This window comes from Phyllostomus discolor, chromosome 6, assembly GCF_004126475.2.
Source record: "Phyllostomus discolor isolate MPI-MPIP mPhyDis1 chromosome 6, mPhyDis1.pri.v3, whole genome shotgun sequence".
Taxonomy (NCBI): Eukaryota; Metazoa; Chordata; class Mammalia; order Chiroptera; family Phyllostomidae; genus Phyllostomus; species Phyllostomus discolor.
This window is the reverse complement of record NC_040908.2, coordinates 67,444,562-67,460,975: the sequence shown is the minus strand read 5'-3', so window position 1 is coordinate 67,460,975 and position 16,414 is coordinate 67,444,562. Positions and strand designations below refer to the sequence as shown.

General features: G+C 33.9%; 1 protein-coding gene across 2 annotated transcripts in view; it reads left to right on the top strand.

Annotated features, from left to right (window-relative positions):
* Positions 1-16,414, top strand: part of EIF5B (eukaryotic translation initiation factor 5B) — a 73,187-nt gene that overhangs the window by 27,629 nt on the left and 29,144 nt on the right. The window contains exons 5-10 of one of the 2 annotated variants that reach the window (XM_036028295.1): positions 493-710; positions 1,129-1,279; positions 9,225-9,323; positions 9,834-9,923; positions 11,823-11,897; positions 15,197-15,477. In XM_036028295.1, the coding sequence (XP_035884188.1) occupies positions 493-710; positions 1,129-1,279; positions 9,225-9,323; positions 9,834-9,923; positions 11,823-11,897; positions 15,197-15,477 (914 nt within the window). Of the gene's footprint in view, positions 1-492; positions 711-1,128; positions 1,280-9,224; positions 9,324-9,833; positions 9,924-11,822; positions 11,898-15,193; positions 15,478-16,414 lie in introns of both variants that reach the window. The other variant, XM_036028294.1, reaches the window with a different exon arrangement.

The following is a 16,414-nucleotide window of genomic DNA, read 5'->3' as shown; positions in this document are numbered from 1 at the left end:
GCTTTATAATCTTTAGTTGTTTTTTTTTAAGCATAATGCTGTAGAGTTCTTAGCATATAATTACCTGTATTTTTATATTTTATTTTTCTAATATTTTAAGATTGGCTTCATTTATATCATTCCCACTTTATAGAAGCAAAACTAGCTACGCAATTGAGGAAGGAATTCAGACACTGTGGATTAAGGGCTACATTAGATACAGTGTATTTTCTTCCTACTGACAAGCTACTCCTGTCTTCTTGCATCCCTCAGGACAACTCAGAGCAACACCAATGTTGTTGGCCTCAAAGGAGGCTAACTTGGTTAATCTAAATTGTTACAGGTACTGAGGCACTCCTGTGCTTTTGGGGATGCAGTGATGCCTAGAGGCTGTAGCTTGCTGCTGGCATCTTCTTTGACCCATTTATGGTCCTAGAATTGTGGGGTTTGCTCATCATTGCCTTAGGAAACAAGGTTTTTTTAAAACACTGTGCCTCTATTCTTTTTTGATAGATGACAATGAAGGAGACAAAAAGAAAAAAGATAAGAAGAAAAAGAAAGTAGAAAAGGAAGACAAAGAAAAAGAGAAGAAAAAAGGACCTAGCAAAGCCACAGTTAAAGCTATGCAGGAAGCTCTGGCTAAGCTTAAAGAAGAAGAAGAGAGACAGAAACGAGAAGAGGAAGAACGCATAAAACGGCTTGAAGAATTGGAAGCCAAGCGGAAAGAAGAGGTATATTTTCATGAAGTTGCTGATAACAACATTGTGTTTAACTTAAAAAATCTCTATGAAATATCTCTAACCTTCTAAATCTAAAAATCTCATAATTATATCGTAACTGTTACATCGTTGTCCTTATATGAATAATAAGATGAAGAGGTATAGAAAATCCTGCCGTTATTTCCTGAGATACAGACAGAAGTTGCTTATGTATCATTGCCAACACATAGTCTGTTCTCATGTGGTATTATCATATGGATATTTAAAATATTTTCATTTGGAATTCCCTAACATAATACTTTGCATGTGTCTCAAAAGTTTTGTTTGAAGTGTGGGTTGTTTACATTGAAATTTAATTTAAATGTAATTTAAATTTAATTCATTAAGGTAGTATAGTTTTTGTCTGATATATATATATATTCTCTTATAGGAAAGATTGGAACAAGAAAAAAGAGAAAGGAAAAAGCAAAAAGAAAAAGAAAGAAAAGAACGCTTGAAAAAAGAAGGGAAGCTTTTAACTAAATCTCAGAGAGAAGCCAGAGCCAGAGCTGAAGCTACTCTTAAACTTCTACAAGCTCAGGGTAAGTAGTATCTTTAATTAACTGAAGAGTCTAGACACTTCCAGCATGAAGTTATATCTTCACAGTGGTCAAAAGGAGAATTGAATTGTATCAGAACAATTCTTATGAAAACGCTGTGAAAAGGTGTATTAGTGGTAAGTGATACAGTTTCTTATTTAGGGAGATGACTTCTATACTCTGTTAACACTTTTTTGGTAAATGATAGTATATGTATAAAAAATTTTTTGTCCCCCAAAAGAAACAAAAAATAGAGACTTAAGTAAAGCGAGTCTCCATTTACCTACCACTCAGTTTAAATAATTATCAGTATATGCCATTTTTGTTTTGTTCTCCTTCACCCACTTTTTTTTCCTGGAGTATTTTAAAGTAAATTTCAGGTAACTATTATTTTACTAATATCTTACTTTAGTATGTATCTCTTAACAGATACGGATATTTTACTTTTTGTCATGAATAAGAGTACATATTATATCTAATAATTCCTTCATATCATTGGATTTTCTGTCCATCTTAAATTTTTTCCACTTGTCTCCAAATGTCTAATTGATTTTTTTCAAATCAGGATCCAGATTACAGCCATACATTGATTGCATTTGGTTGATAGGTCTTTCTCTTACTGATACCACTACCACCCCTATTTTTGGTGTGCCCTGTTTTGTTTTTTTTTCTGTTGAAGATGCTGAATTATTCTGTAGAATTTCTCATATTCTAGATTTATCTGATTGCATTTGCCTGGTGTTGGCTAATATACTTCTCTATTCCTTGTAATTTCTTAGATCTATCAGCTTGGCTACTTTTTAGTGGTGCTATGCACTTCCAGTTCCTCATGTCAACGAGGCGTATGATCTGGTTGTCTCACTTCTAGTGATGACAACAGTGATCAGTGGGTTTAGCCATTGGCAGCCTTGTTCATTATGAAAGTTCTTTGTTGACTTTTCATCTAATAATTTTAATGTTCACTTGGTGATCATTGCCTATATTCAGTATTTCATTAGGAATTGCAGAATTGTGATACTGTATCATTCCATCTGCATTTATTAGCTAGAATTTTTCTCTAAAGAAAATTTTTTCCCTGAAATATAGTTTCATGCAGGAAAGTCAGGATAGACACTTAATTCTTTCCCTTTATTAATTTTCAAAATAATAAATTGATGTCCTAGCAACATCTAAAAGGTTATTGTGGATGTATATAAAATTGATGTGTTTTCATCGCATAGTCATTTTTTATACTAAGATTATACCATCTTTGGCCAGCAGGGGGCCATTCAGGCTTGTCCCTATGACTTTTTTTCCCCCTGTGACTTTTTCACAAGTCTACAATATTCTTTCATCTTTTTCTTGCTTTTTAACAGAATGAGATATCTTAGGTTCATCTTGCATGTTTTCTCCTCTAGACCTGGAATCAACTGTTCACCCAAGAAGCCTTGGTTCCTTTTAGTTTAGAGGCCACAATTAATATATAATTATGTTCTTGACAGATGAGATGATTTAAAATAATGACTACTTCATTGAGAAGAATATATTGGGACCTTCCTTAATTTCCTGTCCCTACATTCCACAGATTTTTATATTACTGTAATGTTGGTGCTATATTACAATTACAGTAATAGCTAGCATTTATTGCATATTTAGTAAGCAACTAATGCTATAATAAACCTTTGACATTGTCTCTTTCCTCCTAAAAATCATACAGATGTTTTCATTTCATCATGAAGATGAAGAAATGGAGACTCAGAGAGTTTAAACAGCTTGCCTAAGGTCCTAGAGCTGAGATTTAAACTGATCTGAGTAACTACCTCTTCATTCTGCATTATATGTTCAGCCAGGAACAGTACATTTAGAGAAACACAATACTTAGATTTCAGAAAGTTTTATTCTTAATTGGGGATATAAAAATGAAATTAATGAACACATTTGAGTACTATCAGCACCCAAATATCAGATTTGAAAGGCAAAGAGCATTCCTGAAGAAATTAGAATGGGACCATGCAGGGAGTAGTTTGCCAGTCTCAGAAATGCTATTTAATGGAGTAGTTTGACTTCCACTTATTAGATTAGATGAAAGTTACAATTTAAAAGGATGGATTTTAGAATATCAGTCTTTAGGACAGACTTGGAGAGATGGTCTCTCAAGTGGTATCTCTGACCCTTGACTCTTTGGTATTCTTCATAGTGTTGCCCAATATTTGCCCTGTTACTGGTTTCCTATTGTGTATTAATAAAAAAGTCCTAACTCCTTAGCTTGACATTAAAGGCCCTCTATTGTTCACTACAATGTTCTGTTATGTTTTCCTATATCTTTCAAAGTTACTTTGTTAGGTAAAGATTAGTTACTGTATTTATTAGAATACTATATAGAATACTATAAAACTGAATTTTGGATCCCAAAATGTGTCCTTAGGTATTATAGGTACCTACAGACATTTTCAGGTAATTACTCTGAAATGTGTACCAGGTTACCTTTTCAATCTGTTTTGTAGTCTGTAACTGCTAAGCATATATATAGCAAGTAATTTTTAAATAATTTGGCATTAACTTCAAGTGAAGAGCTTCTGCAAGAACTTGATTGTAGTGCCTTGGTTTGCAAAGTGAATGGAATGTCTGAACACTCATAAGTCTTGGTTTTGATTACAAATATAACAGTTTACTAAAGAATTCCTATCCAGAGCAACAGTCAGTTAAGTCTAGGGTGTTGATGAGACTACCCTTGAAGTTATCCATCTCACAGTTTCCCCCCAGGTCCATCCTTTCATGTACTAGGTATATGCTGCTGGATAGAAAAACCCTGGTCACCCTGATTGTTTCCACATTCTCAGGTGGTTTTATCCTGTTATTTGGTTTAATATAGTTGTCTTGTCAGAGTGATTGATGGCTCTGATTTTACAATTCTAACCAGTCTCAGTATTTACATATGTGCATAAATACATAACATACATTCATACTTCAAAGTTAAGAACATTTTAAGTGATTTTCCTTTTCTAAAAATTTCATTTAAAACCCCACAGTAAACAGTTTTTCTGTTGCCTTCTGCAGTTTCTTCTGCTCTTAGTGCAAGACTGTGTTAGTAACCCAAGAGATGATGAGGAACCTCTCTTACGAGTTTGTTACAGGAATGGAGAGGAAGAATTACATTAGAGAACCATGCCATTTGAAGCTCTTGGCTGCTTCTGGGATTCACTGTTGACTGATGAAGACATAGTCTTCTAAGGCTCAATGATGTTACTTGCAAATAAGATTTACTATATGCTCTGCTGTGTCTTATTTTTGACTATTTGTTCTAATATTATAATTAGAAAATACAAAAACAGACGTTCAAAAGTGGATAATAACCATGAATTCAAATAGAAACACATTACTGACATGATACTTTTTCATTTTGGCTAAGTCACTTTTTACTTAATCTTATTTGCTTTTAACCAGCTATCATGCTAGCCATAGTTGAAGGTTGATTTACTAACTTCATTTTGTAGTGGTAATAAAAACTTCTGTTATATGTAGTTTCTATTTCTGCTGTAACAAATACAAACATAGTGACTTAACACATTTATTATCTTACGGTTCTATAGATCAGAAGTCTCTGACATGGGTCTCAATGGGTAAGGTGTTGGCAGAACTTCATTTCTGGAATTTCTGGGGAGAATCCATTTCCTTGTTTTTATTTTATTTTTTTAAAAAATTCTCATTCAAGGACATGTTCATTGAGTTTTAGAGAGAGAGGAAGGGAGAGAGACAAGACAGACAGATATCGATGTGAGAGAGAAACGTTGATTGATTGCCTGCCATACACTCCCCGACCAAGGACCGAACTCACAACCTAGGTATGGGTGTACAGAACCCACTGAGCCACTGCTGGTCAGGGCTCCATTTCCATGCTTTCTAAAGGATGCCCCACATGTATTCCTTGGCTCATAACCCCCTTCCTCCATCTTTAAAGCCACCAGTGTTATATTACTCCGACTGTTCTTTTATAGTCATGGATTCCTTTTACTTCAGCCTGTGCCTCAGTGAAAGCATCTTCACTTTTAGGGACTTCTGACTATGCAGCTCACTTGGATAATTATCCATGATAATCTTTTCCATGTCAGTGCCCTCACATGTTCTAGGGATTTGGACATGGGGATTTTTGGTGGTGGAGGGGATACTGTTCTGCTTACCACACACTTTAAACTTGTTTTCATTTTATTTGTGAGTTTTATAGATGAAACATTTTATTTGTATCATGTTTTACTCTCAAAGTTCAGAATGTTTTGTTGAATAGAGGTCAGTAAGCATATCACTCTGACTAGTGCAGCAGGTTATCTTGATGCTATTTGTCTTGTCTCTTTTCACATTAGTCTCTAAATTTGAGAGTTAAAGCCACATATGGCTTAGTAATCATAATTATGATCAGATGGCACATGAATGGTGTTTAATTTTGCATTAATGTTTGGAAGAGTAGGTGTTAAATTAGAACCTCCTTATATTCTGCTATTCCTATCAGATTACTAGAGGCACTTATTCAGAAAGGAAAAGGATGAGTTAATGATTTTCTTCTTTTACCTGTGGCCTCATTTTGGCTTTTGTACTTTTTGTTTATAGTTCAAAATTTATGGAATAAGTAATAGTGGAGGTTTTGTGGACCTTTTGGGGTTATGGGTAAAAACTCCAGAATTTTTATTTTTTTCAGCTGTAAAAATTTTAAATTGCCTTGTTCACTTAGAATTGAACACATTGTTGAGTAGTCTTGCCTTTCTTTTCCTTTTCCTCCCCCTGCCCCCCTTCTCCCCTTCTCTATTTTCCTTTGAGCGGTGCACTACTTTGTTACGTCTCTTTAGCCAGAGGAGACGGGGAAAGGAGCCTGTGATGTCTGAAGAGTTTGCGGGGACTCCCCATTATTTTTTTTCTCTTTTCTTTTGCTCTTGTGGCCAATTGGCAGCTCCTTACATGGAAGTTCACAACATAAAATGTAAAATTTTAAGTGGACCTCATCTCTTTGGTCAGAGGAACCAGATGAAGGGGCTCCTGGGAGAGGATAAGGGGATATTGTAGAAAGGAGAGAAATGGAGGAAGAGGATCCTGTAATTCTTTCGTATGAACTGACATAAGTGTTGGGCTCACCACGGAGCTGCGTGTGCTTGGAACAAACCCTGAGAAAACATGAGACTAAAACTGCCCCAGATTTACATCTGAATGGCTCATGTGCCAGGTAAAATATTCACTGTAGTATACTGTGGAAAGTGAGTTACAAATATTCTCATTTCTACAGCAACCACTATGTAAGATGAAGCCCAAAAGATAAGTTAAAGTGAAAAGTCTGAAAAACATTCAAATAATCCAAAAGAAAGCAAGAAAGCAGGGGAAAAGAAACAGAACCAACAGAAATCAAATAATATAACAATAGGCATAAAAACCAAGTATATTAATAGGTTAATTATGAATAGTGTAAACACCAGTTAAAAGATACTGTTGGAAAAACAGGAGCCATCTGTATGCTGTATGTAGGCAATCCACTTTCAATGTACAGATTATAGGTTGAAAGGATAAAAACATAACAAAAGAAAGCTGGAGTTGTTACATTATTAACCAGAAGTACACTTCAGGACAAAGAAAATTACCAAGAATAAAGAAATATGTCACATAATGATGAAAATTTAATTTATTAGCCCTGTCCAGGTGACTCAGCTGGTTGGAGCATTATCCTGTATATCAAAAGGTTGCAGATTTGATTCCTGGTGAGGGCACATAACTAAGTTGTGGGTTCGATCCCCAGTCACAATATGTTCAGGAGGCAACCAATGAATGTTTCTCTCTTATATTGATATTTCTTTCTTGCTGTGTCATTCTCCCTTCCTCTCTCTGTAAAACTAATGAACATATCCTCATATAAGGATAAAAAAATTGAATTTACTAAAAATGTAATAATTTTATATGTGTGTACAGCTAACCACAAGTTTACATCAAACATTCACCAAGAGACTATTTCTTGGGCCATAAAGCAAACTTTAAAACTTTTAAAATAACTAAATCACAGAAGATTTTTGCTTCAAAACAATTAAACTAGAAAACAATAATAGCAGTCTACCTAGAAAAATCCATAAATACTTGAAAATTAACCAACTTTCTTATTAACCCATGAGTTAAGAAGTCCCATTGAAAATTGCAAAGTATCTTTTTAAAAAAATTTAAGATATAGCCCAACAAAATTTTGGAGAGGTAGTTGAAGCAGTGTTTAGAGGGAAATTTATGACTTTAAATGCTTGTTTTAGAAAAAGAACAGTTGCTGATCAGTAGTCTAAGTTTCCCATCCTTCAAAACCAAAAAATAGAAAAACAAAGTAGGCAGAGAGAAATAAAGTGCAGAAAGTAATGTAATAAAAAAAAATGAGAATCAATGAAGCCAAAACCCAGTTTGTGGGGAAAAAAATCAATAAAATTGATAAACCTTAGAATGACTAAAAAAAGAAAAGTTAAGATAAATTATTGGTAATCAGGAGTGAAATGGTGGGAAGGAATATCATCATTATAGATACTATAGGTATTAAAAAGGTGGTAAATTAGCAGCTCTGTACTCAAATTCAAAAGCTTAGATAAAATAGTAACATTCCTTACTAGATGCAGACTACCAAAACTCACAAAGAAATATAGAACCTGTAGTCCTGTATGTACCATGTAGTCCCCCTTTGACTGTGGAAGATACATTCCAAACCCCCAGCAGATCCCTGAAACCACAGATAGTACCAAAACCTACGTATACTATGTTTTTTCCTATATATGCATACCTATGATAATGTTTAATTTATAAATTAGGCACAGCAAGAGATTAACAACAATAATAAAAGAGAAAAATTGTAACAGCATACTATAATAAAAGTTATGTGAATGTGGTCTGTCAAATTAAAACTATAATGAGATATCACTGTACATTTATTAGAATACATAGATTTAAAAAATAATCAAAACATCTGTTCTAACCAAATGCTGGCAAGAATGTAGAACAATTGAAACTTTTCAATACATTACTGGTGGGAATGCAAAATTCTAAAGACACTTTGGAGAACAGTAAACAGTTTCTTAGGAAATTAAGTACATATTTACCTAATGTCCCATTGTTCCCAACTCCAAAATATTTACCCCAGAAAAATGTTCATACAAAAACCTACATACAAATATTCATATTAGCTTTACTTATCAATGTCAAAAACAAGAAACAACTCAAATATCCTTAAACTGTCTACTGAATAAAGGAACTCCGGTCCATCATCAGTACAATGGAGTACTATGCAGCAGTAAAAAGAAATGAACTGTTGTTTCATACAGCAAAGAGGATGACCATCAAATCCCTTAAGATGACAGCAGTCAGACTGTAAGGTTCATTTCTCTGACATTTGAAGCACATATTTGAGGATAGAGAACAGGTCAATGTTGCCAGCAGCTAAGAATATGAACAGGATTTTACTATGTAGAACTGCACAAGGTGATGGAATTGTTCTGCATTTTCATTGTGATGATAGTTGCACAACTATGCATTTGTCAAAACTTATAGAACTGGACCCTAAAATAATGGAATTTTAATGTATATAAAATCTAGAATACCTTATATAAAAAACAGGTGCCCTGGCCAGATAGCTCAGTGGATTGGGGCATCATCCTGTACACCAGAGGGTTGCGGGTTCAGCTCTTGGTCAGGGCACATACGCAAGGTATGTGTTCAATTCCCAATTGGGGTGCGTAAGAGAGGCAACTGATTGTTGTGTCTGTCTCTCCCTGTCTCTCTTCTCTCTGTAAAATCAGTAAACATATCCAGTGAGGATTTAAATAAGTAAACAAAACAGGTTTTTCCATATATATTCTATTTTCTATTTTAGGGTATCTCTGAAGTGAATAAAATGTTAATCTGTTTAAGTAGTATTTCGTAGGTGACATACAAGTAGTAGATAGACCTGAAGTTTTCCATTGTTACCCCTCAGGTGTTGAAGTGCCATCAAAAGACTCTTTGCCAAAGAAAAGGCCAATTTATGAAGACAAAAAGAGGAAAAAGACTTCACAGCAGCTAGAAAATAAAGAAGGTTTGTATACAAAATAATCTGTGGTTTAGAAACATTTTTACTTGCCTTTGCCCACACCTTTAAAACAGTGTGTCTTTAAAAAACAATTAACAAATAGAATTGCATATTAAAAGTTATTTTCTATACCTTTTTCCACTTTTTTTGTTTGGTTTTTTTTTTTTTTTTTGATTACTGTTATTCTTAACTGATTCAGATGACAGGGTGATGAAAAAGTACTTGTGTTTGAAAAACTGGGATCTTACCATATCCTTATAACTATCCTTAACTGAAAGCATAACTATCATTTTGTTTGTTTTCTCAGTCTTATGTAATTTTGCATTCTATTTCTTGAGCAGTAAGAAAAACTGCTGTTTTCTGTATAATACACAACTAATACTTAAATGTTTTTATAGTATTTAAATGTAAACAATTGAGGTTTACACTACTGGTTTTTATTCCATACTTAACAGAATATCCTAACAGAAACTATATGCTGAAAAAATATTAACTTGGTTTCCGCCCTTTACTCAGTGTCTGAGCCAATAGAATTAAGTGCTGCTGTAGAAGTTGTGGAACAAGGAATACCAGAAAAAGAAGAGTCACCACCTCCTGTTGAAGCAGGTCAGTAGCATTGACTAATAAATTCCTATTAAGTAGCATGGATATGTTAATTAGTTATTATTAGTTTGAAGAAACCAAATATCTAGCAGGATGGCCTTTTTTTCCAGTTCTTTCTAAATCACCTTTGTTCATTTTCACTTTGAAAAAGTGTAGAAGAGAGATTAGAATCAATTTTGTTCTTTTCAGAAGAGCCAGTAAAATTTTTGTAAAGGGTATAAAGGTTTTGGGATTTTCTCTGTTACATATTGATGGGTCAGAAATCATACACAGTGCCAAGAAGACCTGAAGTTCTTTAATGCTTCCAAAGAAAATTGGAAGCATTTTTAATTAGAACTTTGAGTCATAAAGATGGGCATTTTAAAAACTTTCTTAGAAGTCAGCCTCATAGTAAATCAATTCAGTTTATTCAGTTGCTTGTGTTTTTAGGCTGGAAATCTGGCTTTCTTTCTTTTTTTTTAAAGATAAACATTGTTCTAATTTATTAGACTAGATATTGGTAGAGTCACGTGTTTGGTAAAATCAAGAGACTCTCAAGTGTTCAAAGACAGGTGTGAGAATGGAAACATTAGAGGATGTCAAGACTAACCCACACTGGTGAAAGATACTGATAGTTCCTTTCCTGTCCCCCACCCCCATTCTCAATGTAAAAAGGATCATTTGTCTGGATATACCTTAGCATAATGAAATTAGAGAAATTTAGGTTGATATGTTTAATAGCAGTCCACTACTTTAGGTGGTATTTGTAGCAGTAGAAAGAATTGCTAAAGTGAAGGATATTTTAGACACAGGATCCTAACTCATTTCCTCCTTCTCAAGATGACTTATCCGAACTTGTTGGCAAATGCTGATTATTAGAGGGGAACAAATACTACCTGTGCCTTCATCTTTTGAGAATAGTCGTGCTTGATTGGATTTCAGTAAATGGAGAGTTGTTATTACTAAGGACTGTATTAAGTTTTCAACATTAAAAATCATAGGTTTCTGTCCTGGCTGCTATGGCTTGGTGGACTGAGTGCCGGTCTGCACACTTCAAGTTCACTGGTTCAATTCTCAGTTAGGGCACATGCCTGGGTTGTGGGTTAGGGGCATGCAAGAGGCAACTGATTGGTGTATATCGCATATTAATGTTTCTCTCCCTTTCTCCCTCCTTTCCCCTCCTTTTAAAAGTAAATAAATGAATAGTAATAGCTTTCTGACTATTTTGGGGGTGTAAGCACATCTGTTCTTATTTTCAACTGGAGTAAAGATGTAGCTTTGTACTTCCAACTATGTAATTTATATAGCATCTGTATGTATCAATAATGAATTCTTGTGTGTGTATAAAGGTAAGCCCAAAGATCAAAGAGAAGATATATATGTGAAATTTCATTTGTATTTAAGAACCAAGTGTGAACATGTACCCTAGTATACAGGGTGGGGCAAAAGTAGTTTTATAGTTATAAGTATATGAAACACAGAGTTTATTGCCCTGGCTGGATCGCTCAGTTGATTTTGAGCATCATCTTAATACGTCAAGGTTGTGGGTTCGATCACTTATCAGGGTATATACAAGGTCAACCAACAAATGCATAAATTAAGTAAAACAACAAATTGATGCTTTTCTCCTCTCTGTCTCTCAAATTAACTTAAAAAATAGTTTATTATTGTATTATCTATTAATTTTTGTATTTTATTTCCCATGCAAACAACTATAAATCTTCTTTGCCTCAACCTGTATTCAAAAATACTGGGAAATTGTGAAGCATTTAGTATAGTAAATTATAATGTACTTGCTACATTGAAAAATAGTTCCAAAGATAATGAAATTTTATTTTTATATAATTAAAACATTTACTTTACTTTATGTCAGTGTAATTTTCCACTTTTTTCTATGTCTTTAATGGAAACTCTTATTTACAGAAGAGGAAGAAGATACTGAGGATGATGGATTGGATGACTGGGAAGCTATGGTCAGTGATGAGGAGAGAGAAAAAGGTGAATAGCTTATAAACATCTCTTGATAAATCCAGTGATTGTTAGAGGTGTTTAAAGGATTATCAGTCTCCTAATTATGACTGTCATATGAGCATTCCTAGGGAGAGAACAGTTTTGCTTTCTACATTGTCATGTTTCCTAAATCCTCATGTGGATCCCATTTCATGAATAAATTGTTTTTTAGAAGATTATTTGTAAAATAGGTGCCTGGCATTTAGAGTACATTTTTTAGACTATAAATGGAGTTACATTATCAAAGCTAGCCTACAAAAAGCCCCTTCAACTTAAAATCTAACAAAAGACAATACAAATAACAACATAGTTTCTAATCACTGTAAATAAAGTGTCTATAATTACATTATGTCCTTTTATTAGTAAAATCAACTTTTTTTTAATTTAATTTGCTGACTTTTTCCCTAACCTTTTGAGATGGATGTTTGTCTCTTTGGTTTTTCAGTCTTTTCCTTCCAATACATACATATTTTTAAAATTACAAATTTTTAAGAATATGTTTAACCAAATTCTATAAGTTCTGATCTTATTATGTTGATTTTTTTAAAATTTGCATTTTGATACATACTAATTTCACCTATTACTTAAAAGTGTATTTCTTAATTTATTTAAGTGTGGACTTTCTAACATACATGGTTCTAGCCATTGCAGTGTGCTGAGACTTAATTTACAACCCAGCAAATAGTGGATCATTGTAAATGTTTCGTGTGTGATTGGAAAGGGTTTACATTCTGTAGTAGTTAGGTGCCTTGTTTGCTATGTTTGGTTAAGTTTGCTGGTAATTTTGTTTTAAGTCTTTCATGTTCTGAGTTTTTTTTACTTAAGTGGTGTATTAAAATCTCCCAACATCCCCTGGCTGGGTGCTTAGTTGGTTAGAGGTTGTCCTGATAGGCCAAGGTTGCGGGTGATTCCCAGTCAAGGCAAATGCAAGAATCAACCAATGAATGTATAAATAAGTGGAACAACAGATCAGTGTTTCTCTCTCCCTTCCTCTCTCTCTCTCTCTCAAATCAGTAAAATTAAAAAGCAAAAAGCAACTCCCACCGTGATTATAGATTGTCTGTTTCTGTCTGAGTTGTCAACTTTTGCTTTATATATTTTGGTACCATATATTAAGTGAATACAGTCTTATATTTCTCTGATGAATTAATTGACTCTTATTGATATTTATTTATATTGTATTTACTTTATACTTATTTTTAGCAATCCCTTTTGCCTTAAAGTCTGCTTGATCCAATATTAATATAGCTATACAGCTTTGATTTTTATGCTCTTTTTCTATCTTTATTACTCCTTTTGTATCCTTAAATAGCATATAGTTGAGATTTTTCATTTAGTTTGTTGGTCTTTATATTTTACATAGTGTCCTTAGCCCATTACCACTAACATTTGATGTACTTAATGGAATATATTGGTTTTATATTTATTATCTTACTAAGTCCTTTATATTTGTTTCTTTTTCTCACCTCTTTAACCATGTTTTGGATTATTTGATTTTACTATTAATGTTTTCCCCTCCTTCCATGAGCTTGGAATTTATGTACTTTGTCACTTACTTTTTAGGGTTAGAGACTTTCAACATGGATCTTTAAACTGTCATTCTTATAATGTAACCATCTTCCCAGACAATGCAAAGACCATTGAATATGTGAATAATATTTACCGAGTTCTCGGTTTATAAGTTATTGGTCTCATTTATTTTAATTTTCTGTTATTAAACTCCATAATAGCTCATTATTTTTACAGTCTTTAAATTTACCTATAGTCTTAGCTTTTTGTGTGTGCTTAATTTCTTCCTGCATCTCTGACCTTCCATTTGTTATCATTTCTTCCTCCCTGAAGAACTTTTAGACTTTCTTTTAGTATGAATCTGTTAGTGAGACATCCCATTTTTGCTTTTCTAAAAATACCTTTTTCTCATCCATATTCTTGAAGGGTATATTTACTGAGTGAGGAATTCTTTGCTGAAATTTTATTTATTTAGCACTTTGAAAATATGTATGATATCTAGTCTTGGCTTTCATTATTTCTGTTGAGAATTTGGGTATGAGATTAAAATTTTTATGTGCCTTTGATTTTCAGTGGTTCCATTGTGATGTGGCTAGGGTTGATTTCTTTTTATTTATCTACCTGTAGAGTTTTATGAATGTTTGGTTTTATGTTTTTAAAATTTTTGCAATGTTATGAGCCATTATTTCCCCCCAGGGATTCTGGTTATGCCTAGGTAGACCTTCTTACTATATCATTGCATTCCATTTTTTTCCTCTTTTCTGTATTTCCCACCTTATTGAGCCTCCATGGTTCATTCTAGATGGTTTCTTCCGATCTGTCTTCTGGTTCATTAATTTTCTCCTTAGGCTATTTTTTCTTTCTTATATTTTTCAGTTTTAGAATTTCCCTTTAACTATTTAATGGTTTTTATTTACTTTCTTAAAATTTCAATCTCTTCTTTTGCTCTTTGGATGTTGGAAACATAGTCATTTTTAAATTTTAGTTTTATAATTTCAGTGAAAACCCTGTGGGTATCTATAATGCTTTCTTTCTTCATGTGCATTGTTTTCTCATGTACTTTGTGATTTTTGTATATTATGCTAGATATTATACTTGTAAAGCTGTAGAAATAATTTGTGGTCGAGGATGGTATTTACTTTTCCCAGAAAGAATTTCTGTGTACATCTACCAGGAGTGAACTAGCAGTATAGAATCATCTTATTCAAAATTTAGAATTCAGAGAATCGAGATGTATTCTGCTAAGAATGGTAGAATATTTCTAGAGGCTCTTTACTTCCTGTGTTCATCCTTACTGCTAGGATGCAGTTCTTCAGGGTACCACCTCACAGTAGGGGTATTATCCAATGTCTCTCCACCTTCCTCCCCTGAATCCTTGGTAGGCTTGAGCTCGCAATGCCCCCTAATGACTGAGGGGCTAGTAAAAGCACTGCTCAGCCTTTCAGCTTCCTCATCCAGAATCAGAACGTGACCTCCAGGGAGAAGAAGTACTCAGCATTATGTGTATCACCCTGGGTTTCTGTCCTCTCTCAGATCCTGGCTTAGTAATATTTTTCTTTTTTATTAGTTTATGTATGGGTTATGCATTAAGTTTTCACTGTTAAATAGCAGTTGTCTTTGTAGCATATAGACAGACATTTTGCATTTATGACACATGAAAAGGTTGATTGGGAATTAATGATACAGTGTTGTCTTATTTGTCTCCGAGGTTCCTATTATCTTGATGGAAACCTCATTTTAAATTTTTATTTTAAATTCTCTTATTTTTCTGAAAGAAGGAAACACAGTGCATATAGAAGTAAAAGAAAACCCAGAGGAAGAGGAAGAGGAGGAGGAAGAGGAGGAAGAAGAAGAAAGTGAAGAAGAAGAGGAAGATGAAGGAGAAAGCGAAGGTAGTGAAGGTGAAGAAGATGAAGAAAAGGTGTCAGATGAGAAAGATTCGGGGAAAACATTAGATAAAAAGCCAAGTAAAGAAATGAGCTCAGAATCTGAATATGACTCTGATGATGATCGAACTAAAGAAGAACGGACTTACGACAAAGCAAAGCGGAGGATTGAGGTATTTCTGGTTCCCTTTCTCTTTGCTCCTTTCCAAGACAGTCCTCTGTGGTTGCTAGAACTATATTCTACAACAAAGGTTTTTAATGATAACAGGACTTTTAAAAATAATAGTTTCAGAATAGTATCTTGTCCAGTTTTCATAGGTTGAGACATAGTAGGTTTGACACTGTTGTAATCCAAGACCTAACTCCCTTAACCTAAGTGAGAACTGTGACTGCTTCATCACGTTTTTCTTGTGTTCTCCAAATGTTAACATGCTCCTTGAGTGAAGGTTTCTAGGTATGCAGAGGTATTCTGAGCATATGCCCTCTACTTAAAACATTAGTTGTTTGCATTGCATATTTAAGTTACTCACTACAAGGCATCACTGATCACTTAAATTGTTTAAATCTAGTGGGTTAATGAGATTCTGTTTATTGAAGTGCACATACCTAGGAGACTTACTATGTTTTTCCTATTCAGTGGATGTCAAGAGAAAATTTTCTTAATTATGTCAGCTTAGCATAAATAATACACTAAAAACTAGTTTGCTTGAGGAAGCTAGCTATTTTAAACCTAAACACTATTTTAACTTCTCTTTATTTTTTCGTAATTCTGATTTTTCAATTTTTTGTTTTAATACCTGAATATCAGTGTTTGCCTTTTCCTTCTATAATGTCTGGATAGGGGCACATTTTCTGAATTTCTAAAGGAGTAAGAAGGACTGTTGTAAATTGGGATTTCTTAATCCTGGCACTATTGATGGATGTCTTTGCTCTGTGGGCTGTCCTCTTTATTTTGGGATATTGAGCGGTGTCTCTGTCCTACCTACTCACTAGGTCCCAGCAGCATCCCCCCCCTTCCCCTGGTTATGACTCTGCTCCTTCTTATAGCACCAACCCAGCCAGCTTCCTTGCTCTGGTCCCTTGTGTTAGAGTTTGTTTTGTGTTCAAAGA